The sequence below is a fragment of the Prionailurus viverrinus genome, chromosome E1 (genome assembly GCF_022837055.1).
Source record: "Prionailurus viverrinus isolate Anna chromosome E1, UM_Priviv_1.0, whole genome shotgun sequence".
Taxonomy (NCBI): domain Eukaryota; kingdom Metazoa; phylum Chordata; class Mammalia; order Carnivora; family Felidae; genus Prionailurus; species Prionailurus viverrinus.
Genome location: NC_062574.1, coordinates 5,916,106 through 5,944,057, shown reverse-complemented (window position 1 = coordinate 5,944,057; position 27,952 = coordinate 5,916,106). Strand labels below are relative to the sequence as shown.

At 48.2% G+C, this 27,952-nt stretch overlaps 1 protein-coding gene across 1 annotated transcript in view; it reads right to left on the bottom strand.

Annotated features, from left to right (window-relative positions):
- Positions 1-27,952, bottom strand: part of DNAH9 (dynein axonemal heavy chain 9) — a 330,380-nt gene that overhangs the window by 77,483 nt on the left and 224,945 nt on the right. Inside the window, exons 50-54 of the mRNA XM_047832566.1 lie at positions 18,162-18,587; positions 10,032-10,151; positions 6,866-7,054; positions 5,578-5,813; positions 466-588 (exon numbers count right to left, since the gene is read on the bottom strand). Of these exons, the coding sequence (XP_047688522.1) occupies positions 466-588; positions 5,578-5,813; positions 6,866-7,054; positions 10,032-10,151; positions 18,162-18,587 (1,094 nt within the window). The remainder of the gene's footprint in view (positions 1-465; positions 589-5,577; positions 5,814-6,865; positions 7,055-10,031; positions 10,152-18,161; positions 18,588-27,952) is intronic.

Below are 27,952 nucleotides of genomic sequence, written 5' to 3'. Positions count from 1 at the left end.
TCTGGAATGAAGCAACCCATCATAATAATTACCTCTCTCGTGTCCCTCCTTCTGCCAGACGTTTGCTGAGCCCCTGACCACTTACCAGCCCCCAAAGCCACCAGGACTCAACAGATGGACAGAGAACCGAGTTCTCAGAACCCAGAAGTCTGGCTTGGGTAAAAATGACTCATGCTTACGAGTCAGTCTGCGTTTTGACCGCTTTCCTTCTAAAGTTCTTCCAAAACAGTGCGCAGCTAACATGTAGGGGGAAGTCGAGGAGGACGTGACAGGACGGGAGCTACGTGATTCCAGGAAACTATCTCTACGAGTCAAGAGCAGCTGAGTGTTCCCCTTGGGTCCCGTCGGAGCCACCTGACGGGAGTTAAGGAGAACGTGTTCTGGGCAGAGCAGATCTGCTCACGGTTCTACCTGGGGCTACCATCCAGTTCCTCCCACAGGATCAACAACATGGCTAAGTCATACCGTCCTTTCTTGATGACTTCTCTCCCGAGCAGGGGACCCAGGACAGGGTCAACGGATTCTTCCAGGTTTTCGATTAGCACCACATCTCCAGCTTCCAGGGCATGCTCTATGGTTTGGAGATACCTGGGGAGAAAGTTGGGCAGTGTGAGCTGGTGGCAAAGTGCGGATCCACAGGAAATGTAACAGGACGACCGTGGCCTCAGTGGCCAACGTGGAGGTGCAGCTACCTGGGATGACTTCGGCGGTCACGTGCTTCTCTGTTTAAAGTGATACTTATGCGATCTCATAAAGTTTTAGAAAGAAGGAAACGTTGTCAAATACAAAAAAGAATACGGAAATGAATGTAACCCTTCCATCGGTCATTTACATCTTGGTGTTTAACATGTATGTTTGGAGATATTATATTCTCGAGTTTGTTATTTGTATTTTGCTATATATTATTCATGTATAATTTAACTTACATTTGCACCTCTCTTTGTTTGTTATTGGTTTGATGTCACGCAGCACATTTATCATTTGGTTCCTGTACGTAAAATGTATCAGAAACATTTCCCCATCTCATTAAATATATATATGAAAAATTTTATTATTATGTTAATGTTTTTCTTAATGTTTAGTTGAGAGAGAGAGTGCGAGCAGGCGAGGGGCAGGGAGACAGGGAGACACAGAATCGGAAGCAGGCTCCAGGATCTCAGCTGTCAGCACAGAGCCTGGCACGGGGCTCGAACTCATGAACTGTGAGATCATGACCTGAGCTGAAGTCGGACGCTTCACCAATGAGCCACCCAGGTGACCCTAAAAATTGTATTATTATGTAAAAAATGTTTATTTATTTTGAGAGAAAGAGTATGCATGAGCAGGGGAGAGACAGAGAGAGAAGGAGAGAGAGAATCCCAAGTAGGCTCTGTGTTGCCAGCACAGAGTCCAATGTGGGGCTTGATCCCATCAACAGTGAGATCTTGACCTGAACCGAAATCAAGAGTCAGACATTCAACTGGCTGAGCCACGCAGGCACCCCTTAAATATTCTTCTAAAATAATTTTCTATGACTGGCTGTCGGGCTGTACTTATATACCTCAATTTATTTAACAATTGCCTAGACCAGGTTATTTCAAAAGTGTCAGTGTTATGTCGAGTTTAATAAACATGTTAAAAGATTGATCTTCTCTAAATATATGGATAAGTTTGATGTAATTCCAATTCAAACAATAGATAACAATAAAACTATAGAGATTGATCATAAATAAGTCTTAAAGGGAACCTAAAAGGAAACAATAAGGATGATTAAAAACATAAAAGCTACCAAGAAAAAGAGGAGGTATTCATATTAGCTAATACTAAAATATTTTAGGGGCATCTGGGTGGCTAAGTCAGTTAAGCATCTGACTTCAGGTCATGATCTCATGGTTCATGAGTTCAAGCCCCACATCGGGCTTTCTGCTCTTAGCACAGAGCCTGCTTCAGATCCTCTGACCTCCTTTCTCACTGCCCCTCCTCCACTCATATTCTCCTTCCCTCCCTCCCTCCGTCTCTCAAAAATAAATTTAAAAAAATAAAATATTGTATGTAACTTTAATAATATAGATACAGAGGAAGAAGCAAATTCTAAAATATTTTCTTTAACTCGAACAAACTGGATATATAGGAAGAATCTGAAAGGGTATCATATCCCCCAAAGTTAGAGTTTTCCCCTGAATGATGAATTATAGGGTATTTAATTTCTTTTATTTTGTAACATCACCCCCCCCCCCTTTTTACTGTGATGATACATGACTTTTGTAATGCGAGTTGCCACCATAAATGTTGCTAAATACAAAGCTGAGTAATTAAAGGCTGGTATAGTATTATATAAATGGAAAAGAATAAAGACTGTAATAAAATAATTTAATACAGAGTAAAATGTCATCTCTAATTAATCAAGGAAAGGATGGAGAATTTAATAAATGCTATTAGAACAGTGGCTGACCACCTGAAAGTGAAAATTAGATCTGTATCTTATATAGCACCCTAAAATATATTTCAGGTGATTGGATTTCAATGTTAAAAGAAAACACCTACAAAAGCCCTAAAAAAATCTAGGTGAATATTTATATAATTTCTGGAGAGAAAAAGGCTTTTCTAATCATGATATATAGAATAAATGGATGACATATCTGGACACAAAGGAGGCCCTCAGGGGCACGTGGGTGGCTCAGCCGGCTAAGCGTCTGACTCCTGGTTTCGGCTCGGGTCACGATCTCACAGTTTGTGAGTTCGAGCCTCACATCGGGCTCTGCGCTGACAGTGCGGAGCCTGCTTGGGATTCTCGGTTCTCCCTCTCTCTCTCTGCCCCTCCCCTGCTCACTCTCTCTCTCTCTCTCTTGCTCTCAAGAAATAAATGAACTTGAAAAAAAAAGCCCTCAGAATAAAAAACCCCACAGCTGTCATGTGTCAAACCCCATAAATAAGACTAAAAGACAAATAACCCACCAGAGCAGGGAGACCATACCCAACAGTCTTCACACACATTGTAATATAATATTTACGTTCAGATAATATACAACAGATCTAGAAACGCACCCGACAGAAAAGTGGATGGACAGAAAACAGAGAATTAACTGCACATGTGTTTACTGAAGCCCTACTATGTGTCAGGCACTGTTTTTGGTACTCAGGGATATAGGACGAGCAAAGAGGAAAAACGCTTGTGTCTAAAAGGCAGTTGTTGGCCAATTAGAAAGGGATTTTCCTGATGTTCATTTATGTTTTTATTTAGAGAGAGAGCGCGTATACGGGAGGGGCAGAGAGAGAGGGAGAGACAGAGAACCCCAAGCAGGCACTGCACTGTCAGTACAGAGCCTGACTCGGGGCTCCAACTCACGGAACTGTGAGATCATGAGCCGAGCCGAAAGCAAGAGTCGGGCACTGAACCAGCTGAGCCGCCCAGGCGCCCCTAGAAAGGAGTATTTTGATCAAAGTGCGGGGAGAAGGCCAGGATGGCATTAGTCTGATCGATGGCACAGGTTAAAATATACCCGGGTGTACCTTGGGATTCATTTCTCCTCTTATCCTCTCTAGAAGAAAGGATCCATCTGGCAGTCAATATTTGCTTGAACTATTTTTGTAACATTGCGTGTTTGATTTAAACAACACCGGCTGATCTGGACCTCTGGGCAACCGCGTCTGGGACGTGTGACCAGACCACCAAACCTCACCTTGGTGGCTGTGGGCTGGGTTTCTAACTGAGAAGCAAATGCTGCCTCCGTCAGTTTTTTTTTCTCTTAAATTTAATTATTTAAAAAATTGTGCTTAAAATATACGTAACACAAAATCTCCCATCTCAGCCGCTTTTAAATTCTGATTAAGTTGTCAAGCAAAGCTCTGCCAAAGTAAAGTGTGTTTTTATGCACAGGAATCCTTTCATATAACATCATTGCCACAATCCTATTTTGATTGAGTTCTAAGTTAGCGAGGGGAAAAAAGAAAGCAGTTATGGATGCTTCCATTTCCATTTCCCAGCTCGGCGCATCAAGTATGTTCACATTATCATGCTTGCCGTCACCACCTTCCGTCTCCAGAAGTTCTCCACCTTGCAAAACTGAAACTCTGTACCCTTTAACCAGCAACTCCCCACCCCCCTCCCTTCAGCCCTTGGTAACACCATCCTGCTTTCTGCCTCTTGCGAATTTGATAACTCGAGGGACCTCCTACAAGTAGAACCATACGGTATCTAGAAAAGCACCCGACAGATCTACAACATAGATCTTTGGGGTCCTTTTGTGTCTGGCTTTTTTCACTCAGCATAATGTCCTCAAGGTTCGTGTCAGAACTGCCTTCCTTTTTAAAGCTAATATTTCACTGCATGGATACAACACGTTTCGTTCATCCGTTCGTGTGTCGACGGATACTTGGGTTGCTTCTACTTTTTTTTTTTTATGTTTATTTTTGAGAGACAGAGCGTGAGCGGGGGAGGAGCAGAGAGAGAGGGGGAGACACAGAATCCGAAGCAGGCTCCAGGCTCCGAGCCGTCGGCACAGAGCCCGACGCGGGGCTCGAACTCACAGACCGTGAGATCGTGACCTGAGCCAAAGTGGGATGCTCAGCCAACTGAGCCATCTAAGCGCCCCAAGGTCGCGTCTACATTTTGAATATTGTCCACCGTGCTATGAACGTAGGCGTACAAACGTCCACTGCTTTCAAAATGGTATATTCTTGCGGACATTGATTTGCTTCCGTGAACCTCAGTTTCCTCAGACGTGAAATGGTACCAGTCTTGCTAGTCTTATCAGTTGTGCGGATTAAGGAAAGCATTTGAGATAAGGTCCCTAACACCAGGACTGGCAATAAGTGATCTCTGTCACTCCTCCTCTTCCCCATGGCGCCCTCCTATCCCGCTCACGTATCCTAACGTCACGGACAAGAATCCAGAGCAGAGACTACAAAGCTAAGTTCTAACCCAGTTAATGAAGCCATGGGGTGGGAGACGCCAAGGTCTGGGGTCGTGAAGTGTGGTGGGTGCTGATAGACATTCTCAGAGACACTCATGTCCCTTCGTGTAGTAATGGCCCCATCGGGAATGTGTGAAGCTGTACGAGGCAGGTGAAAGGGCTCTCGGGGGTTCACCGCTAACTTGGCTACCATGCTTCCAACTGCTATATCCGGTCATTCTTTGGGAGACATCGTGTTTGGGTTTGTTCTGGGGGGGGCTGGGCCGGAGGTAGAAACAACGGGTAGACACGTGGGCTCCAGGATGGGCTAAGACAGGCGCTTTTTGGCTCAATGTGAGGGAGACTTTATAAAACACAGAACTGCCTGATGGTGGAGCGTGATGGGGAGGTCATGTCCAAGGAGAGGTGTGAGTGTGAACACGATGGGAGGGGGGTGGGAAGGTGGGGAGAAAGGGCCCCTGATGGGTCAGGAGGTGGGCACGCACGATTCCTAATGACAAACACAACTACCCAGGCATCTTCCATGGAGAGGGGTCCTAAAATGGGAAGAGAAACACAGGAAGGCTCGCGGAGGGACCAGGAGGGTAGAGACAACCCGCTGGGGTTGTCTTACGACCCGCTCACTCCATCTCTCTTCTCTCTGCACAGGTCGCGAAAGTCAGAAGTGATGTGCTCAGCCACCTACCCCTTCTGACCGATCCGGGTGACCCTGAGGTTCTCGCCGTATTTGTTCTTGATCCACTTCATGCCTTGTAGCTGCGGGTCAACCACGAGCGGCCAGCGCTCACAGGTGACCACGATGGTGGCGTTCTCCACGGACATGCGGTCTGCGGGGAGGCCCTGGTTCTGCCAGGCTGCCACGTCGGCCTCGTCCGTCAGCATCCTCAGGGGATCCAGGGTGGGGGTGACCGGGATGGGCACCTGACAAGGGAGAAACGAGGCACGCGCTCAGAACGGAGAGGCAAGCCTTCTCAGCCAGATCCAAATGCCCCTGAAAAGTGCTTTCCTGGCTGCGCGATTATTTCTGGAAGCGGGTTTTCTGAACGTCCTGAGGGCCTTTTTTCTCTCGGTGGGTGAACAGCAGCAGCCAGGCTCAGTGACCCTTTGTTCGTTAGCGCATTCGCCCAAATCAAACTTCTAGCATCGATGATTTGTACGTTAGCAACAGCCTCCTGTCTGCCCTCGCCCGTGTTAACAGGGTCACTTTCCTGCTGCTCTCTCATTCTCACGCGGGCCCCTGGCCTCGTGGGCTTTCCCCTGTCACTGCCAGCCCACGCCACCCTTGCTGTCCCGTATGTCACCCCCTGCTGGTTGTGCTGCACACAACCGGAGGTGCCTACTTTTCTCCCTGCCCAGAACATTCCACTTCCAGGGTGGATTATAGGGCTCCTCCTTTCCCTTTTCTGTTGACCTCTCTCAGCTCAATTCTGCTGCTAGTCCTATTTTCCACTGGGGGCACGCACGCATTTTTGTTAATTGGGGTAAAATTCATGTAACTTAAAGGAACCACTTATTTTTTTATTTTATTAAAAAAATTTTTGAGGGGGTCGCCTGGGTGGCTCAGTCGGTTGAGCGACCGACTTCGGCTCAGGTCATGATCTCACGGTCCGTGAGTTCGAGCCCCGCGTCAGGCTCTGAGCTGACAGCTCGGAGCCTGGAGCCCAATTTGGAATCTGTGACTCCCTCTCTCTCTGCCCCTCCCCCGCTCATGCTCTGCTCTGTCTCTCAAAAAATGAATAAACGTTAAAAAAATTTTTTTACAGGGGAGAGATGCTGTCCTCAGGTGGCCCAGAGGGCAGTGGATGGCAAGGCAGGGCACTGTATGGGAACACGGCTGCATAGGTCTCCCTCCCAGACCCCAGAGATCACTAGGGGATGCTCAGGTGCTAGCATGCAATAAAGAGCTAGAAGACTCTACTGCCAGGAGAGCTCCCTGGCTGTAGAGCTGTAGGAGAGATCCAGGCTGTACACACCTTTAGCTGGCTTAGGTAGGGTCGCCAGGTGCCGTCCATGAGGCTCTGCCGATATCCCTTGGTGAAGAAGCCGAGGTACGAAACGAAAGCCGTGGTCAGAAGCACGTCTCCGCAGAGTTTGCTCTCCTGCTGTCTGAAGTTCTGCACGGCCTCTGCCCACCTCACGTTTTCTGAGGCCAGTCCCCTCACCTGTGGTTTCAGAGAGCAGAGAGGACAGACGACGCATCATCCCACAGGCTGCATACAGACCCCGGGATTGAGTCACACGGGACGCACGGTGCTCGTCTGGTGGCAGCAGTCTCGGGACATCGTTCAGGTGGCCCTGTGGATCCACGGGGAGTCGCACATTTTGGGGGAACAAGACCCTGTTCTGTTCTGTGCTATGTGTTATTGGGGCTGTGGATGGATTACAGGGTGTGAATGTGGGCTTGGAGAAAATTAAATACGACCGTGTCGGTTAATCACTTAGCACGGTGCCTGGGATGCAAACATACTAGAAGCTCATGCACCTCCCCCTCTCCTCTCCAAATGCTGGGGAGAGGAAAAGAAATAAAATCAATCCCATGCGCTATAAATAATTCACAGTGGGCGGGGAGACAGACATGGTAACGAAGGCCCAGAGTCAGAAGTACTGAAACATGGCCGTGCATGAGGCACCAAGATGGCGGAACACGTCCTGACTCTGCCCGCCCTGCTTTGGTATGGCGCTCCTCTCCAAGGGGGAGCCCCTCTCTGGGGAGGAGGGGCCTCCTTTCTACAGTAGGCATCTGGTAGAGCTGAGTCTGCATTGTGACTGACCCTCTTTCCTTCCTTGAGAGATGGCATCAGAGAACATCACAGCTGGAAGAAACCTTAAGGATGTGCCAGCCAACCATTCCCATGCCCAGTTTTTAGGTGACACGGATAAAGACCAGAAAGTGGAAGGATCTCTCCAGAACCTCTAGGTCGGTAGAGACAGGGTTGGCTTCAGAGCCTGTACAGCCTGCCTGCCTCCCAAGAGGATCAATTCAGAAAACTCCCGGGCCAGGCAGAGAAGGCCGTGCTAAGTTCTGAAAGCCAAACAGAGAGCGGAATGGGAGGCCAGCTGGGAGGTCTGGACTACCTCTTGCAGAAGAGCTGTCTCTACACTGAATTGTTCAGTTAAAACCATCGTCCCAAAGCTACTCAACAGCAGGTGAAACAGACAACTGCACAGACGTGCGCCTTTCTTCTCGGAAGCCATGGCTCATTTCAGTCATGGTTGTGACTCACTTCTCCCTAAACGAGAAAACCTGGCTCTGTTTTATAAACAAACAGTGGCTGGAATAAACATAAAAAAGGTATCAGTTCTACCTTTGGAGAGAAAGGTGCTGTGAAGGCTCTCCATTGAAGAGAAATCTTACCCCATGGACGGTGCCTTCCAGGATCTTAGCTGGTTTATGAGGAAACATATAAGCCGCAGGGGATTTAAAAAGGCAATGAATACTGACACTCTTTTCATCAAGAGTTGGTGTCTACAGGGGTGCCTGGGTGGCTCAGTCAGTTGAGCGTCCGACTCCGGCTCAGGTCATGATCTCGCGGTTCGCGGGTTCAGGCCCTGCGTCGGGCTCTGTGCTAACAGCTCAGAGCCTGGAGCTGGCTTTGGATTCTGTCTCCCTGGCTCTCTGCCCCTCCCCCACTTTCTCTCTCCCTCTCTCTCTCTGTCGAAAATAAACATTAAAAAAAAAAGAATTTTATTTTCAGAAGGAAGATCTTTTTTTTTTTTTTCTAGATGTTGGTCAATGATGATATATAAATTATATATCCCATTTCAGGGGCGCCTGGGTGGCTCAGTCAGTTGAGCGTCCGACTCCGGCTCAGGTCATGATCTCACGGTTCGTGGGTTCGAGCCCCACATCGGGCTCTGTGCTGATGGCTCAGAGCCTGGAGCCTGCTTCAGATTCTGTGTCCCCCTCTCTCTCTGCCCCTCCCCTGCTCACGCTCTGTCTCTGTCTCTCAAAAGTGAATAAAGATAAAAAAAAATGAGTTGGTGTCTATGTGCCCCCTCCCTGAACCCATGACCAACAGAATGCAGCAGAAGTGATGTTGTGTTGGGTTTTGGTCCCAGGCCTTAAGAGACCAGGACCTTCTGCTTTCTGTCTCTGGGAGCCCTGGGTCTCCATGTAAGAGGTCTAAGTACCCTGCTGGAGAGACCTTCCAGGGGCTCCTGCCACGGTGCATGTGGCAAACCAGCCAGCCGCTGGCTGAAGAGTGCTGAGTGGCCCCAGGAGGCGCCACACAGGGCAGAGGACCCGCTGGTTGAAACCTACCCAGATTCCCAGCCCGCAAACCCGTGAGAGGCAATGAAATGGTTGTTGTGCTAAACCGCTAAGTTTTGGGGGGGGGCGGTCTGTTAGACACCCACGAGACAGGCACCCTGCTGTGACCCTCGGATTTAGTTTCGCAGGGAGGCTGGAGCCCGCGTGCGGGTATTTGTGCACACGTGCGTATAGGCAAGGTCACGCTCAGAAATGCTCAGGGTTGAGAGGTCTCCTTCTCTCCTGCTTCTCTCTCAGCTCCTCATCCTGGTCACACCCTCATCATCAGATGTTACACGGGTAAGAGCTTCGGAGCTCGCCTGTCACGCAGCTACCTTCATCCTGGACCCCTTCCTCCAGCTGATGCGCGTATATGCACATCAGCATGTCACGTGTCACCGGCTGTCTGATAGGTCAAGGGCTCCCATCCTCCCTACTGATCCGTCTCTGTAGGAAAACTTTTTTTTTTAATTAAAAAAATTATTTGAGAGAGAGAGAGAGAGAGAGAGAGAGAGAGAGAGAGAGAGAAAGCATGTGGGGAAAAGATGCATAGGGAGAGAGAGAGAGAGACAGAGAATCTCAAGCTGTGACGAGTCCCGACAGGGGACTTGAGTCCATGAACCATGAGACCATGGCCTGAGCTGAAGTCAAGAGTTGGACGTTCAACCTATTGAGCCACCTGGGTGCCCCGGAAAACTCTTTTGAGCACACCAGGGTGTGCGTTCACACTTCTCAGGATCTGGTCCCCGCATCCCAGCACATTTAAATATCCCCCCCCCCCGCCCCCCAAGTCAGAGCATCGCTAAGCTGTGCTCTATTTTGCACCTCTGTGGCGCCTGACAAGCTCGGATAATACGATCAAGGCTCAGGCTGCTGGGGCTCACACTCACCAGGCGATTCGCAAGGGAGATGACGCCTGCGGTCGCTTCGGCTTCTCGCTGACATCTGAGCTTGTCTGCCGTGGCTTTCTCAAACTTGGCTGTGAGTTTGGCCAGGTTTTCATTCAGGTGCTGTTGAGGAAGGAGCATGAGGTTGATCAGTAATTCCAGCCCGAGTCACCTCTAGTGCTGCTGAGACAGATGCATGTGTCGGTGATTTTTAAGGAAGGCCCCCGGGGGGAAGGCATAAGGGACTGAGGAAGGCTGGGTGGAGAAGGAAAGGAAGGGAAATCAGGGGTGATCTCGGGGGAGAGTCCGGGGGGATGTCCAGATCAGTCCTGACCCAAGTGAGAGGGCTGAGTTTCCCACCTCAGTGCAGAGCCAAGGAGGGGGGGGTGGTGACAGACATAGAAGGGGGTGCATAAATTCTGTCTCTCCTTGTAGTGGGGGAAAATGGGTTGCAGGAGCCTATCAACGAAGGCAAGGGTTGCTGTTCAAAGCAAAAGTGCACCAAACGCTGGGGTGGCCTGAAAATGTTCGGGAGGATCCCGGGGGTCCTGGGGGGAAGCACACTGTGTCTGGGGCCGCAGGTCTGTGGTTTGGGATTGGGCTGTCTGCAATCTAAGCCCTCCCCTTGCTTTAAGGTCTTAGGAGCACAGCTCACTTTTGCTTAACCTCATCGATTCTCTCCAATGATCCTGAAGTCGAGGAACGTTTTGTAAAAAGACACGGTTTTAAGGTTTTCTAAATTGATCGAGAATTGAGAATCGACGTGCATAGCTTCTGTTACCCCTGGAATACACATTTGCGTTCACAAAGACACAGGGACACGGGGCACAGCCTCGAAGTATGTCTCAGGTCACCACGATAATGGAGTCAGGCTGCCTTTTTGGCCATTACCAAGTCACAAGGGAAACCACTCATGGACCAAGTTTATACAGCCAAGCAGTTTGAAAAGCACGTGGTGAGCTGTCCGATTAATGATGGCAGACTGGCCACACTCACTTACTTCCTCCTCTCCCTGAGGCCTGCTCTAAAATAATTATGCAACAATTGAAAATGTCAAATCCTTAACACTAAGCAATTGTTGAGGGTCATTGGAGGGGGAGGGATTCCAATAGATTTATGGCAGACTGGACTCATAGAGGAGTGGAAAGTTCCAGAGCAGGGCACAGGAAGCTGCAGTACAGAGTGGGCCTCAGTTCGCCAAAGGGGATAGGCACTGGGGATTTGGAAATGTCAGGTGTGATGGGGTGGGATGCTGAAAGCAAAAGGGTTTATTGGAAGCTTACTGATCCTCTACCCCCATCTCCACTCCCATGCTCAGTGTCCAATGCCACCAGACATCCGTGTCACCAGCAGGACATTCAACAGTGGCAGAGAGAAGACTCCACATTGTGGCATATGGGACGTAGCCAACAGAACTCAACTGATCCCCAAAACGAGTTCTTCCGGGGAGCCAGCTCTGCCCTTGCCTACAGAGCTCTCACCAGATTTTGAGTTCTTATAAAACACAAAAGACAAAAAGGCATCTGATGAAGCCTGGATTAAGGTAAACAAGAGGGCAATAAAAGCAACAACCTGAGACAAGGGGTAACGTCAGCCACAGAGAGCGCAAGAAAGCCTAAAATCCTTCACGATGAGTTTCTTAGGAAGATTCGAGATGTCTCATCCATAAAACAAGAAGAGGATGCTAGTAAAAGGAACAGGGAACACAAAAGCGATTGTGGAAATTACTATTATTGTTGATGTAAAAAAAATAATAAATTCAAGGGAAGGGGCCCCGTGGGCTCAGTCAGTTGAGTGTGCAACTTCGGCTCAAGTCATGATCTTACAGTTTGTGGGTTCGAGCCCTGCATAGGGCTCTGCGCTGACAGCTCAGAACCTGGAGCCTGCTTCGGATTCTGCATCTCCCTCTCTCTCTCTCTCTGCCCCTCTCCTGCTTACACTCTGCATCGCAAAAATAAAAAAAAATTTTTTTTTAATTCAAGGGAAGAGTTAAAAGATGAATTTGAGGAAATTTAGAAAGAATAAGAAAACAAAGTGACTCTGAGAAAAAACATAGGACTCATCAGAAGGTCCAACTTCCAACAAATATGCATTCTAGAAAATACGATCAAAAAGGAAACAGAAGGGAGATTACTAAAGAAAAAAGACAAAGTAACTTTCTGGAGTGAAGGAAAATAAATCTCCCTGAGCCAAACACAATGAATTGAAAAAGAACGGCAGCTAAGCACATCCATGCAGAGTTTCAGACACCAAGAATAAAGAGAAAGATGGAAATACTTCCAGAAAGGTGGAAACACAGTGCACTGGCAAAGGAATGGGACCCTGACTGTTCACCAGACTTCTCATCAAAGAAAGGGATAAAGCATTCAGGGTTGTAAAGAGGAGAAAATTAGCATCAGAATTCAATACTCTGCAAAATTGTCACATCAGTTTCAACATTTTTTAAATGTCTATTTACTCTTGAGAGAGAGAGAGAGACAGAGAGAGAAGAGACAGGATGTGAGTGGGGAAGGGACAGAGTGAGAGAGGACACAGAATCTGAAGCAGGCTCCAGGCTCTGAGCTGTCAGCACAGAGCTCGATGTGGGGCTTGAACTCATGAGCCATGAGATTATGACCTGAGCCCAAGTCGGATGCTTAACCGATTGAGCCACCCAAGCACCTCAATTGGGTCAGTTTAAAAGTCAATTAAAGGCATTTCCAGACTGGGACCCTTCATAAAATTTACCTCTTAGTTAACGTGTCTGAGAAAGTTACTTAAGAAGGAGCTACAGCAAACAAGAAATCAAGGAAGGAGAAGGCAGAGGTTCTAGAAGTCCTTGGAACCAACCCAAGAAAGCAGTGAATGTGTTTAATCTCCAACACTGATTGGGGTTTGGAGATGGGGACAAGAGAGAAAGGTCTTGGGAGTAAAAACGGACTTGACAGAATATTGGATTGCATGGGGATTTTAATTGAGGCTAGGGGTGCCTGGGTGGCTCAGTCGGCTGTTTCTGTCTCTTGATTTTGTTTCACGTCATAATGTTGCAGTCGTGAGATCAAGCCTTCTGTCGGGCTCTGTGCAAATTGCAGATCCTGCTTGAGATTCTTTCTTCCACCTCCCCCCCCCCCGCACCCCTCCCTTGCTTGCGTTCTCTCTCTCAAAATAAAAAGTAAACTTTAATAAAAGAGTAATTGAGGCTATACAAAAGGAATTAATGGCAGAGAAAAAAAAAATAAAGGCCAGTAGAAACTCCAGGGGGAGGGGAAAAGATCGTATTAAAAAGGAAACGTATTAAAAATAGAAATTGTTTTAAATAAGAAGCATTATCAGACCTATAAATACCGAGAACAAAGTGGTGGTTGCTAGAGGGGAGGAGGTAGGGGGATGGGCAAAATGGGTGAAGGGGAGCGGGAGATACAGGCTCCCAGTTACGGAATGGGTAAGTCACGAGAACAGAAGGCACAGCATGGAGAATACGGTTGATGATACTGTAATAGCTTTGTATGGTGACAAGTCATAGCGACGCTCGTGCTGAGCATAGCAGAACATACAGACTTGTCTAACCACTATGCTGTCCACTCGAAAGTGAATGTAACACTGTGGGTCAACTATCCTCAAAAAAGTTGTTTTCTTTTTTCTTTTTTTTAAAGTGTCTATTTACTTTGAGAGAGAGACAGAGTGCATGAGTGGAGCAGGGACAGAGAGAGAGAGAGAGAGAGAGAGAGAGAGAGAGAGAGAGAGTGAGTCAGAGACACAGAATCCGAAGCAGCTCCAGACTCTGAGCTGTTAGCACAGAGCCCCACACGGGGCTCGAACCCATGGACAGTGAGATCATGACCTGAGCTGAAGTCAGAGGGTTAACCAACTGAGCCACCCAGGTGCCCCATACAGAATTGTTTTATTAATCTTTTTGGATCATTCAATGCTTATGTATAGAAATGGCGATTTTTGTGTGTTCATGGTATATCCTTCACGTTTTCAGAATTTGTTCATTAGCTCACATAGCATTTTGTGGTTGTTACCAAGAAATAACAAATGAAAATTTCTACTGAAAAAAGGACATGTAATTCTAATGTATCAGTTAGATCTGCTATGAACAATATAGGTAGGTTCATAGAATATAATTGGAATTTACTGATTTTTCAACTTTTCCGATCAGGGAACAGAGCATGGGACCCTTCATTTTTGGTTGCAGAACAGAATAAAGTCTTGGTGACTCAAAAGCAAAAGTAACAATCAGTAATGATAACAGAAGCTGGGAGGGGGGAGGTCGGGGGAAGAGCTGACGGAAAGGGTAATCATCTTTTCTTGGCAACTGAGGGTTCCTACGAAGCTGCCTCTGTGTGAGAGGGCAAGAAACAAAGGTCACGTCAACCGAAAGAAGTTGTCGTGATGGTATCACTGGGGAGACGTGGGGATGAACACCTTAGGGCCTCATCTAGCAGAAAGTCAACTGTCTGCATAAGGTCCATCAAGTAACAGGATGTCTCAACCGACGAATGGATAAAGATGTGGTTTATATATACCACGGAATACTACTTGGCAACGAGAAAGAATGAAATCTGGCCATTCGTAGCAACGTGGATGGAACTGGAGAGTGTTATGCTAAGTGAAGTAAGTCAGGCAGAGAAAGACAGATACCATATGTTTTCACTCATATGTGGATCCCGAGAAACTTAACAGAAGACCATGGGGAATGGGAAGGGGGGAAAATTACAGAGAGGGAAGGAGGGAAACCATAAGAGACTCTGAAATACAGAGAACAAATTGAGGGTTGATGGGGGTGGGGGTGGGGGGAGACGGGAAAGTGGGTGATGGGCATTGAGAGGGCACCTGTTGGGATGAGCACTGGGTGTTGTATGGAAACCAATGAGACAAGAAATTTCATAAAAAAAAAAAAAGAAACAGGACGTCAGCCCAGCACACAGGTGGAAGTCAGAAGTTCAGATGACAGAGGTCAGGAACATGATGTAAGCTGGTCAGATGAGTCTAGCACTGGGGGGGTTTGGGGAAGGCACTGGTGGGGACTACGACCAAACTGGATTGGATGGCAAGGTGCTACTCAACTCCAGGGTCATTTCATGATATTTTAGAATCTTCTGATTACTTTAAGACTGGCCAGAAATCAGATTTTTACAATGATCTCCTGAAGATTATTTATTTATTTATTTATTTATTTATTTATTTATTTCTTAATGTTGATTTATTTTTGAGAGAGACAGAGACAGAGTGTGAGTTGGGGAGTGCCAGAGAGAGAGAGAGGGAGACACAGAATCTGAAGCAGTCTCCAGGCTCCCGGCTGTCAGCACAGAGCCCGACACGGGACTCAAACTCATGAACTGCAAGGTCATGACCTGAGCCGAAGTAGATGCTTAACTGACTGAACCACCCAGGTGCCCCTTATTACTATTATTTTTATGAACTGTAACATTAGTATCTGCTCATTATAGAAAGAAAGAAAATTCCAATAAGCAAAACTTATTCGAAATATATCTCCCCAAGGGAGCCTGAGTGACTCAGTCGGTTAAGCATCTGACTTCGGCTCAGGTCACGATCTCGTGGTTTGTGAGTTCGAGCCCCGCGTCGGGATCTGCTCTGACAGCTTAGAGTCTGGGGCCTGCTTTGGATCTTTGGACCCTGTGTCTCCCTCCCTCCCTGGCACTCCCCTGCTCACGCTCTCTTTCTCAAAAACAAATAAACATAAAAAAAAAACTTAAAAAAATATACCCCCCAGGTATAACTACAACTATTTGTGTTTTTATGTATTTTATAATCTGTTTGGAAAAAATGTTTTTAAACTGTATCTTGGATAGAACATTCTTTACTTGGAATTATCCTAAAATCCTAAAAATAAGGCTTGGGGACTGGAGAAGTCTGCCCATGGCCACCATGGCACATAGGAAGAATTTCCTTGCCCGGGGTGGCCCTTCACATTCGGGGTGGATGTCAGCCCCTCACCTCTGTCATTAGTGGGGGAGTTTTCAAACTCTTGGGACGCTGACAGGAGTGTGGATAAGCAAAGGATGGGGAGAAGGTTGTTAAAAGTAAAAATACATTTTTTCCCCCAAAAAACACTTTGGCAGAAGAGCGGTGCCTTCCTAAGGTAGCCAAGTATTTGAAAGATCTGCTCGTTGCTTTCACACGTTGAGTGGGCCCATCATGCGAATGTTGGCTACTGAATAGGTATAAACATTTTGCAAACATTCCCTCTGCACCAAATGTTCCTTTAGTTAAAATAACTTGAGTAAAGAATCCTTCAAAATGCAGTTCTTAACACTTTTCTGGGAGATTCTGCAGACTATGAAAACCGTCAGGATGCTTTCCCCCTTAACCATCAGTCCTGCGGACGTTAGGGTTTTACGCACATTGTGTTCTTTGAAAAAAATTTTTTTTTCAACGTTTATTTTATTTTTGGGACAGAGAGAGACAGAGCATGAACGGGGGAGGGGCAGCGAGAGAGGGAGACACAGAATCGGAAACAGGCTCCAGGCTCTGAGCCATCAGCCCAGAGCCCGACGCGGGGCTCGAACTCCCGGACCGCGAGATCGTGACCTGGCTGAAGTCGGACGCTTAACCGACTGCGCCACCCAGGCGCCCCTTGTGTTCTTTGAAGAAGGGCATCGTTGTGGTGATTATCACCTGCTTTGAGTAGACGGGCCCGCAACGCGTGGAGTCATAAGGCAAACATACAGAGATTAGCTGCTTTGCTTTAAAGCACCTTTAGAGAGAGACTGGCCGCAAGGATCTTTGAACTGGCGCCCTGAGCCGTAGAATTTGATCTAGTCTGCCACCTTGCATCTCACGATCTGTAAAACCCTTTCTTATCATCGTGACGCACTTGCTGTAAGAATCTTACGTGCCTGGAATGCACGTGGAGACGTGAAGGACCCAGGAAGTGTTTTGGATTGAACTTGATCATGGGAATGGCTGATCCCCAGCACCTGGGCACGCCTGTGAGGGAACACAGGGGGTGGAAGGAGGAGGAAGGACAGGAGAGGTGGCGCACCGATAGTTGTTGTGACCAGGGCAGCGCGGCAGCCTGAGCCCCTGGGCGTGGTCCCATGGGCTCTGCGCACACGCTGTCCTTTGGTCCTCACTGTGATCTCGTGAAGCGGGATGTTACTGTGTCCATTTTACTTCAGGAAACTTAAGTTTGGGCACTTAATTTTTTTTAATTATTTTGAGAGAGTACGCACAAGCAGGGGAGGGACAGAGAGAGAGAGAGAGAGAGACAGAGAGAGAGACAGGGAATCCCAAGCAGGCTCCAGGCTGTCAATGCAGAGCCCAACGTGGGGCTTGAACCCACAAATGCTGAGATCATGACCTGAGCCGAAACCAAGACTTGGACGCTTAACCAACTGAGTCACCCAGGCACTCATTAAGTTAGGGCATTTTGAAGGCCTTTCTAAAGGTCACACATCCATAAAGGGCACAGCCTGGACTGGATGGTCAACGGCTCTGCCATCCTGTGGGACTCCGATTTCTACCTTCGCTTTGGTGGTTTCCGTTTTAAGGGCAAAGGTGAAGTTCAAGGGGAATCTCTCTCAAACAGGTGTCAATCCAAGATTACCCCATCCCCCAATCCTGAGAGTGGCGGATGCAATCAAGACATCCACAAGAGGTTAATAAAAGCTAACAACCCTCACAGTTTCATATTTATGGTCAAGGGACCACCCGCCCAAATGACATTACACTATCCACTTTTAAAAGCTTCCAGAGAATGGTGCAGGTGACCCAAAACCAACGGTCTGGTGGATTTGTCTCGTGTGGACTATACGGTATCTGAGAAAGAAAAAAATTCGCCTCTACTGAGAAATCAGGAGCTTTTGTATCGCACTTTGGTTTTCCTGCCTCTCTCTAAAAATCAGGACACTCAGGGGGTGCCTGGGCGGCTCAGTCGGTTAAGCGTCCGACTTCGACTCAGGTCATGATCTCGTGGTCCGTGAGTTCGAGCCCTGCGCCGGGCTCACGGCTGACAGCGTGGAGCCTGCTTCAGATTCTGTGTCTCCCTCTCCCTCTGTCCCTCCCCCGCGCTCTCTGTCAAAAAGAAACAAACATCCAACAACAACAAAAAAATTCGGGACGCACGGGTCCCGCTGGGAAGCGGGGGAGCCTGCCCAGAAGGGTTGGGGGCACTCTGGCCTCACTTACAGTGATTTTAGCTTTTATGGCTGCCAGCTTCTCCTGGGCGGCGGTGAGGTCCGAGGTGACTCTGCTCAACGCCTGGCGCTTGGGCTCGACGTCGCAGAACACCTCGTAGAACTTTACGATGTTGATCACCCAGGAGCAGAGGCCCGCAGCCGCGTGAGACTTGGTGGCCACGAACTCGGGGTTGAACTCTGGGTCCTGCAGATACGGCCTGATGGCCTTGAGGCAGTTCTCGTGAATGTTCTCTTTGTCGAAGTTGACGAGGGAGTCCAGGAAACTGTCCACTTTGGCCATGCTGACCTTCGCGGCCTTCCAGCTCCGGTCCTTGGGGACCCTGCCCCCGGGGGCGATGAGGGTCATCACCGCGGCCGTGACATTGCTGACTGCCAGTGGCGGGGTACCAAAGGACTTCAGCTCCGTCAGGTTGGTCTGAGGAGAGAGGAGAAGGTCGTGAGGGGCGAGCAACCAATGGGCTTTCTACGTCCTGGGCCGCTAATGGGAGCGGGGCTCCCGAGCGATCAATCTGAACAGGCTGCTTTGAAGCCTGCCGAGCCCTATGAATTTGAAATGTCATGACTCATCAAAAAGGAACCAAAGCCGGTCTCCGGGGGCTCCAGACTTCCCGAACGGCTAGCTGAGGCTCAGCTCTGTGTGTTCGGCTCTTTAACAGACTCACGGCCCATTAGAGACGCACGATTATTTCACATTCAACAGAAAAAGAGAGGGATGCCAACGCACCCTGAAACGGGCAGCCCGCCATGAATAAAAGATAAGGTTATTATAAATTAATTTCCATCCTGGATGGAAAAGAACGGCACTGTTAACCCAACCAATTTTTTTTCCCTTTAATTAAACTCCTTTCTTCCATCAGCTCATTCTACTGCACTTGACCGTCCTGATAGCAAAGTGACATTTTCTGCCAAGAAATAATTCGGGCCGAAGGCTGGGCACAGCCTGAGCCGTCACTGCCTCTGCCCACACGTGGGTTTGTCCTCGGCCCCAACTGTCACTTGCCCTGGGAAGATGTGGTCCGAAAGGGTTGGCTTTCCCAAGCTGTCACTTCAGCTCTCCAGGCCTCCGTGTTTCCATCTGCAAATTGGGAGCAGACAGACCTGCTAATCTGTAAGTGAAACTGTCATGAACGCAGGTGACGTTGACTTAAGGTCTGCGTGACCATCGGTGGGAAGTCTGTGACCTCACAAGCGCTCGTTGTGGGAGCTGATTTTGTAAGTGGGGAAAAAAAAATCTTGATTGTGAAGATTAGGTCCCCTGTGCCAAATTAATTTGGGGGTGCTCTTGGGCCTGGGAATCTACAAACGAAGGGGGATTATTTCTAGCACCTTCCTCATGGAAGCCTCTGGGAAGATGCTCCATTTGCTTTTGCAATTATTTTCTTTAAAAAAAATTGTTTTTTAACATTTATTTTTGAGAGAAAGACAGAGCATGAGCAGAAGGGCAGAGAGAGAAGGAGACACAGAATCGGAAGCAGGCTCCAGGCTCCGAGCTGTCAGCCGTGAGCCCGACGCGGGGCTCGAACCCACGAACCGCGAGATCATGACCTGAGCCGAAGTCAGACACTCAGTCGGCTGAGCCACCCAGGCGCCCCAGCTTTTGCAGCTGTTTTCACATTTGGTCTTGAGAACCTGTCAGGGGCAGGGATGAAGGACAGCACCTGTGTGAGTGTCGTGCTGGCACTCCTGCCCTGGTGACCTCTGCTGGGGGGAAAGGGGCCAGAGTCAGAAAATATAATCAGAAGCAGAACCCTGCAAACGTAAAAATTCTGTAAGTTCAGCACGGTCAACGTACTGAATTAAGAAAATACAAAAATGCATGGCAGATGAAGTTGACGTTCTATCACCCAGATATATCGCTGGTAATATTTCCATGTACAATAAAACCTTAGATTGTGAGTAACTTGTTCTGAGTGTTCCGCGAGACGAGCGAACATTTCTAATACAGTTTAACTTGATAAAGGAGCGATGTCTTGCTTGTATGGGATGCCGAAAGTCACATGATCACACCTGAGCCAATGGCTCTTGAAATTCACTTTGATGTATGAGTGCTTTGGATCCCAAGCACGTTTCTGGAACGGATTATGCTTGCTCACAGACCAAGGTTTTTTACTGTAATTCCTTCCAATCTCTTTTTTTTAATTTTATTTTTAACATTTATTCATTTTTGAAAGAGAGCGTGAATGGGGGAGGGGCAGAGAGAGAGAGAGGGAGACACAGAATCGGAAGCAGGCTCCAGGCTCTGAGCCGTCGGCACAGAGCCCGACGTGGGGCTCGAACTCCCGGACCGCGAGATCGTGACCTGAGCTGAAGTCGGACGCTCAACCGACTGCGCCACCCAGGCGCCCCGAGGACCTTCTGGTTTCTACTTCTCCCCGTGCACGCTTCTGTTTTGCATAGCAGAAACCAGTTTCTTCGTGTCGCAAGGCGTGCGACCTACCTCGCTGCCCTCCACTTGCCTTGTCACCTCCATCTGTCACTAAGCTCCGCCTCCAGTCACCTCCTTCTAGTGCCCTGATGGCCAAGCTCATCCTTCCCTCAGGAGCCCTGCCCGGTACACTTCTTCCTAAGCTATTTGCCTGGCTCGTCCCTTCTCATCCAGAAGGATCTCAGTTCAGACACTGCCCACTCACAAAGACTCTCCCGTCGGCTTCTGCTGCTCATCATTTCTTATGGGCTCCTTGATGAGCTGCAGAGAACTCGGGGCAATCAGACACGATCACCCCTTTTTCCTTATTGGATCTCCGTATCCCTCTCCTTCCAGAGAAGAGGGACCCCATCTGTCTTGTTAACTAATGAGGGAGCGTGGGGCAAGCGGAGGGCAGAGGACAGGCTAACAGCACCCCCTCCCTCCAGGCGGGATCTGTGTGATATTCCTGGGACACGCCTGCCTACCCGAGAACAAAGGAACGGGGTTTAAGTGCTGGCCGTGGCGACGTGGGAAACTAAGGCAAATGAAAAATTCAATTCCCTTATTGCCTACCGCCCACTGACAAGTCCTTGAAACGGGCAGAGTGACCGTCCTCCAGGAGCTCAGCTGCCCGGATGACGACACTTTGCTGGGGGCAAAGAGAGAACCTTAGCTTAATATTATCCCAACCTCGAGGATTCTGCAAGTCAATTTCCTTTATCTCAGCTGCCCCAAGATATATGCTGGCAATCGTACTCTAAGCTTATGGCCCCGATATGCATCTGAAGGGTCTCATGACTGGGGTTTTATTAGATGGTAATAAATGGTGTTTCCTTAGCAACAGCTAGCCCCTCAAGGTCCTGGAAACCTTGCTTCCAAAATTCCTTAGAGACTTATGCTTTCCCTGCCCCCCTCCCAACCTGAGGCTATGTAACCAGTCTCTCCTCACAACCCCAGGGAAGCTCTTCCTGCCCACGGGTCCTGTCCCCGGGCTTTAATAAAATCACTTTTTTGCACCAAAGACATCTTTTTCAAGAGTTTTTTCTTGGCCATCGGCTCTGGACCACCCCACCATCACCCCAGAACCTCATCATTGTAGCTCCGGTGTCTGGAACAGAAACCGGAACCCAGTAGGCGTTCATCAACATGTGGGTCGAACACCCTCAGGGGATGAATGGCTGTCAGCAGCTTCAAGGTCACAGCCATCACATCGCAACCAGAAGGGAAAGGGACTTTTTCCTCTCAAAATGTCCTGGGGAATGATCTTGTTTAGTTAGGCAGGGCTCCTACAGCCAAGCAGGAAGAGAGGGGTCCACTAAAAGGAACACAGGGTGGAAAGAAACATTTCTCAGAAGGCAGGCAAGGTTTTAAGCAGCAAACATCAGGCGCGGTGCGCTCTGGCTTTCTCCACCCCCCCCTCCTGCCATCAGGCTGCTGTTCTCGCTATATCAAGGGATTAGTAGTAAATATATATATATAAAAACCTGTAGGGGAGCCTGGGTGGCTCAGCCAATTAAGCATCCAACTCTTGATGTCGGCTCAGGTCACGATCTCACAGTTCCTGAGTTCGAGCCCCACGTCTGGCTCCGTGATGACAGCTCAGAGCCTGGAGCCTGCTTCAGATTCTCTGTCTCTCTCTCTCTGTCTCTGTCTCTCTTTCTCTCTCTGCCCCTTCCCTGCTTGCACACACTCTCTCTCTCAAAAATAAATACATAAAACATTTAAAAAAACCTGTAATTTTAGAAATAAAAAGGGAAGCTCTCTTACAAGAAAATGAACAACAACAACCACAGTTGAAACAAGTAATGAACAAAAGAAGAAATCTAAATATTTGAAAAGATGTCCAAGTCTCATCAGAATGAAAACATCTATAGTTTTTTAAAAAATGAAAAATAGGGGCGCCTGGGTGGCGCAGTCGGTTGAGCGTCCGACTTCAGCCAGGTCACGATCTCGCGGTCCGGGAGTTCGAGCCCCGCGTCGGGCTCTGGGCTGATGGCTCGGAGCCTGGAGCCTGTTTCCGATTCTGTGTCTCCCTCTCTCTCTGCCCCTCCCCCGTTCATGCTCTGTCTCTCTCTGTCCCAAAAATAAATAAACATTGAAAAAAAAATTAAAAAAAAAATGAAAAATAAAATGTTTGCTCTCTTATGAAGAAAAGTGAAAGTGATTGGAAATGTCTAAGATTGACAAGGATGTAGGAAACGCAGTATTCACAAATAGAGGCAAGAACAACCATTTTAGACAGTTACTGGTCATTATTTATACACAAAAAAAGAGCATATTCTTGGCATCCGCTTCCTATCGCTTCTGCAACCAATTAACGCAAAGTTAGAGACTTTACGCAACGCAACACGCAATGGAGGTCTTAGCTCACAGCTGTGGGGGTGAGAAATCCTCAGGTCAAGGTGTTGGCAGGGGGTGGTAGGGCCGGTTCCCTCTGGAGGCTGCAGGGGAGACTCTGTCGTGTGCCTCTTCCGGCTTCTAGAAGGTTGGCCTCATCCCTTGGCTCGTGTCCCCATATCACATCTGCTTTTCCCCTACCTTGCTTCTGCCATCACATTGCACTTGGGGCCCACCTGGATACCCTCCCCACCTCAAGACCCTTGACTCAATCATGCCTATAAAAAGTCACACTTGCCATATGAGGCAAAATTCACAGGTTCCAGAGATCAGGATGTGAGTATCTTTGGGGTGGAAGAGGCATTATTTAATCCTGCCAAGTTGTTGTATCAAACTATTGTCTTCTTGGCCCAGAGAAATAGTTGCATATGCAATAAATATTTATGCATGGGGATATTTGCATAGGAAAAAAAAACAAAATTAAACACTCAACAATGGAAAAATAGCTAAAAAAAAAAGGGGGGGGTATAATTAGAGCATGGGATCCTATGAAGAATTCAAGTTTCAATGTATGTACTGGCATGAAGTGGTCTTACTTCATGAGGCAAAGCAAGTTAGTGTTATCCGTTTATATTTAACATATGACATATTTTAGGGGCACCTGGGTGGCTCAGTCAGTTAAACATCTTCGGCTCAGGTCATGATCTCGCGGTTCACGGGTTTGAGCCCCGCATCAGGCTCTGTGCTGACAGCTCGGAGCCTGGAGCCTGCTTCGGATTCTGTGTCTCCCTCTCTCTCTGCCCCTCCCCTGCTCGTGCTCTGTCTCCGTCTCTCAAAAAATAAACAAACATTAAAAATTAAAAAAAAATACGACATCTTTTACATGTGCATTTGTACAAATATAAATGCATAGAAAGATGGCTGGAATGGATATGCCAGATTATTACAGGAGTTCTCTTGGGAAAGAAGCAGGGTTGGGGTGAAAAAGAAGGTGACGTTATATTCTACCCTATATATTCTACGCTATTTGGACAATTTTTAATAATGGAAAAGACACTATAGGTTATTTATAGAATACAGGAAATAAGTTCACTGTAAAAAACGTATAGGAAACACACGGAAAATTCTAAGTGACTTTGTAAGGGGGAGGGGGGCGGAAAGACCATGAAATTGCAAAGCAAAACCATTCCTCAACTGGGGAAGGAAAAGTTACACTGGATTTATTTCAGTTTAGCGATAAAAGTGAAATAAAACTGCCAAAGCAGAGACTTAACACCGGGCTCTGACTTACAGGTGTTCTTTATGTATTAACTAAAGATTTAATGTTAACTTTGAAAAAGAGGAGAAGACAGGGAGGTGGTCATTAAATACCGGGAGTCCTGGGAACGCAGAGGGTTTGAGGGCACCCCAGGGATCCTGGGGTTCACGAAGCAATAATGCCTCCATCACATGGCGTACAGGCTGATCTATTCATTCGATTCCACCAGGCGGGGGGTGGGGAGGCGAGATCGACAAAGGGGGTCAAAAGGTACAACTTCCAGTTATAAGGGAAATAAGTCCTGGGGATGTCATTTACAGCACGGAGACTGTAGTGACGATACTGTGCCATGTATTTGAAAAGAGAGGAAATCACGAAAGGTCTCGTCACACACACACAAACCTACGCGTGGTGATGGACGTTCACTGGATTTACTGTGGTGACCATTCTGCAATACATGCAAACACTGAATTATGATGTTGTGCACCAGAAACGAAGATCCTTCTATGTCAATTATACCTCAATTAAAAAAAAAAAATGTTGTCTCCCACGCCTGGGTGGCTCGGCCCGTTAAATGCCTGGCTCTTGATTTTGGCTCCGGTTATCTCTGACCCCAGCTCTCCAGAAGCCATGGCTGGCAATTTCTTCCCTCGTTTCTTCCAGATTTTGCTCCTTATTGATATGGAACATGTTTTGTTTTTTTTCATTTTAGAAGTTAGCAAGTGGCTTCCTCCTCGGAGTGGGAATATTTTAGCTATTATACTGTCCTCCCTTTTGCTCCTACTTATTACGGTTCTATCAACTTTTTTCGTTTGGTTAATGTTCAGTGAGATTGTGACATGATTATGATCATAAATACTGTTCACCTTGGGTTATATTATGTATCTTGTATATGCTGAATTTTTTTTTCTGAAATTAATGAGCGCTTTTATTATTTGTTTCCTGCGAAGGTAACTTTTGGGCAAATACCTGAAAGAGGGAGGCATGGGGGTTTGTATAGGAAGAGCACTGCACATAGAGGTGGTTGCTTGTTCAAAGGTCCTGGGGTGGGATTGTGCTGGGAGTGTCTGAGACACAGCAGGACCAGTGTGGGGGGTCAGAGGGACAAGACAAAGGCTAGTAACTGGCATCGCAGAAGAGGGAACTGGGCAAAATTGTAAGGTCTCCCGGGCCACTTTGGGTTTTATTCTGAATATGATGGGAAGCCAATGGAAGATTCTGAACAGAGGGATGATGTGGTCAAACTGCTGTTTTAAAAAAGATTATTCAGGTGGCTGTAATGGGCAAAGACAGAACTGGGGCAAGGGTGCAAGCAGGGAGGCCAACTGACAGGCTACTGCAACGGTCCAGGTAATAGGGGACAGTGGCTTGGACCAGAGGGGTAGCGGCAGAGAGGACAGGAAGCATTTGAATTCAGGATATATTTGAAGGCAGAATTGACAGAATTTGCTGACTGGTTAGGGCAGTGTGACATAAGGCGCTCACAGATTCGCACCGGCCCCTTTCTATGTAACAGAGAAGAGAAAGTGAGGAGTCAAGAACCTCAGCGATGTGTGCCAGGCTCTGCAGCCGGCTGGAGGAAAGCACCTATCATCTTGCCTGGCACACAGTAGGCACTCATTAAAAATGAGTTTCATGTCCTTTGTGGCGGAAGTGTTGAGACTTTCAAATCCACTGCTATTTCCCGTACCGTATCTCATCGCTTCCACGAGGTCCGCCGCTATATGTTTATTTCCACCAACGACCAATCCACTTACTAACCGGCCAACTAATTAACCCGGAAGTATTTACGGGCGTTCACTTTGTTTCCAGTTTTGCATTAACAGAAGTGATGATGCGCGTGATGGTGACATCGACAAGAGCCAGCATCGACTGGGCGGCTCCCATCTGGTTGCTACGTTTCAGGCATGATCTCATTTCGTCCGGATGACAACCTCATGGGGACTGCGTCACTGTCGCCTCCATTGCTCAGATGAGGAAACAGGGGCCGAGCAAAGAGAAAATCACACCCAGAGCCAAACCCAGTATTTGGACGCGGCTCATGTTAAAAGTGGTCTCGTGTTTCGTGCTCGGGAAATCAGAAAAGGGCGAGATTGATCCAGAATGTTAAGTCTGATTTTAGAATACGGGTAGGATTTAGACGGGAGGAAGCAATAGGAGAGGGAGCCCTAAACAATGGTGGTGGGGAGGGATCTAGGCTAATCAAAGGCCGGGAGGCCGGCCAGTGGATGACGCTCTGAGGGGCAGCCTGGCTTGGCTGTGCTATAAGGTTCAGGCTGAGATGTGGTGGCGTAATAGGGCCAACTCCTACTCCACCCGATGGTACCCAAGTTCCTAAGGAGAACCTTGAGTTCTCTCCTGATGTAGGTAGAGGCCTGTTTATGGCCTGAAAGAGGGAGGCATGGGGGTTTGTATAGGAAGAGCACTGCACATAGAGGTGGTTGCTTGTTCAAAGGTCCTGGGGTGGGATTGTGCTGGGAGTGTCTGAGACACAGCAGGACCAGTGTGGGGGGTCAGAGGGACAAGACGAAGGCTAGTAACTGGCATCGCAGAAGAGGGAACTGGGCAAAATTTTTGGCCCTAGCTGCCTTAACCTTTAGGGGATCCAGCCCCCCCCCATCCTTAGATATACTAGAATGCCCTCGTAGCTCAACTTCCAATGTATACGTAGCTATATGTCACAGGCTTCTACAGTGTTCCTAGTTTAGCTTTGGATTTGATGAGGCCCTAAACCACCGGATGCTACCTTCCAAAGTGAGGCGTGAGATGGAGGTTCCAGAAGGCCAGCGCTTTGCGTCAAATGCCTCACCTGCACTGAGGGTGTCAGAGTCAGCAAGTTGGGGACTAAGAGAGAATTTTCTGTGAGACCTGCTGGTGAGTCCCACCCACTCTGCCTTTAAAGGAGGGCGTGGGGTGTAGTCCGCATGACATAGTGGATTGGGGTCTAATGCATACCCCAGAAATCTAGAATGTGTGAGAACAGCTGGCTAGCCCTCCTACCCCCACCCCCGCCCAACCACGGAATGAGGGAGAGTGTGTTGCATGGGTGGGTGACATTCTTAGTGCATTTGAGGAAAGGAGGCACAGGTGTCCCCCGTGGAGCTGAGGTGAGCTGCCTGCACAGCACGGATGGGACAGGATGTCTCAGACCTTGGCCAAGTGGCCCACGTGGAAGGGCATGTGAATTGCCAAACTCGGGAGAGGAGGAGAAAGCACCCTGCAGGGGAGAGGTCCCAATGACTGGGGGAGGGTCTCCATCCAACAGAGAGAGGGTCAGCTTTTCGGTCCTTCTCTGCCACCTGCTCCTCATGACCTGAGTCTGTCCGCCCCCTTTTCTCCCTTTCTCCCCTTGGCCCCTCAGCCACGGTTATCCGAGCGGAAAAGAAGCGTAATCGCAAAAAGGCGATAAAAGGAAGAAGGAGCTAATTCTCACCTGCCCAACGCACACATACCTGGGATACATTTCACGGGAATCCAATCAAAAGCACCTTGTGAATACGTCTCAAAAGTCATGCCTGTCCTACCAAATGGTTATGGATAGGGCTTGACTTTGATTGATACACGGGTGCCGTGAACGGTGGAATATTTGTGAATTTTGATTTTGTAGGGCTCCCCCCCTCCCCCTCTCCCCATTTTGGAGCCAACGTGGGCTTTCGTCTCCTGTCCTAAACATCTCCATAGGGCCTCCTGAGGCTCGTGCGGCCCGTGGTACGAAATGGGTAAGACGACCACGGGCTACTCAGCTGGACGATCTCTGCACTTGGATCCTGAGGGTGTG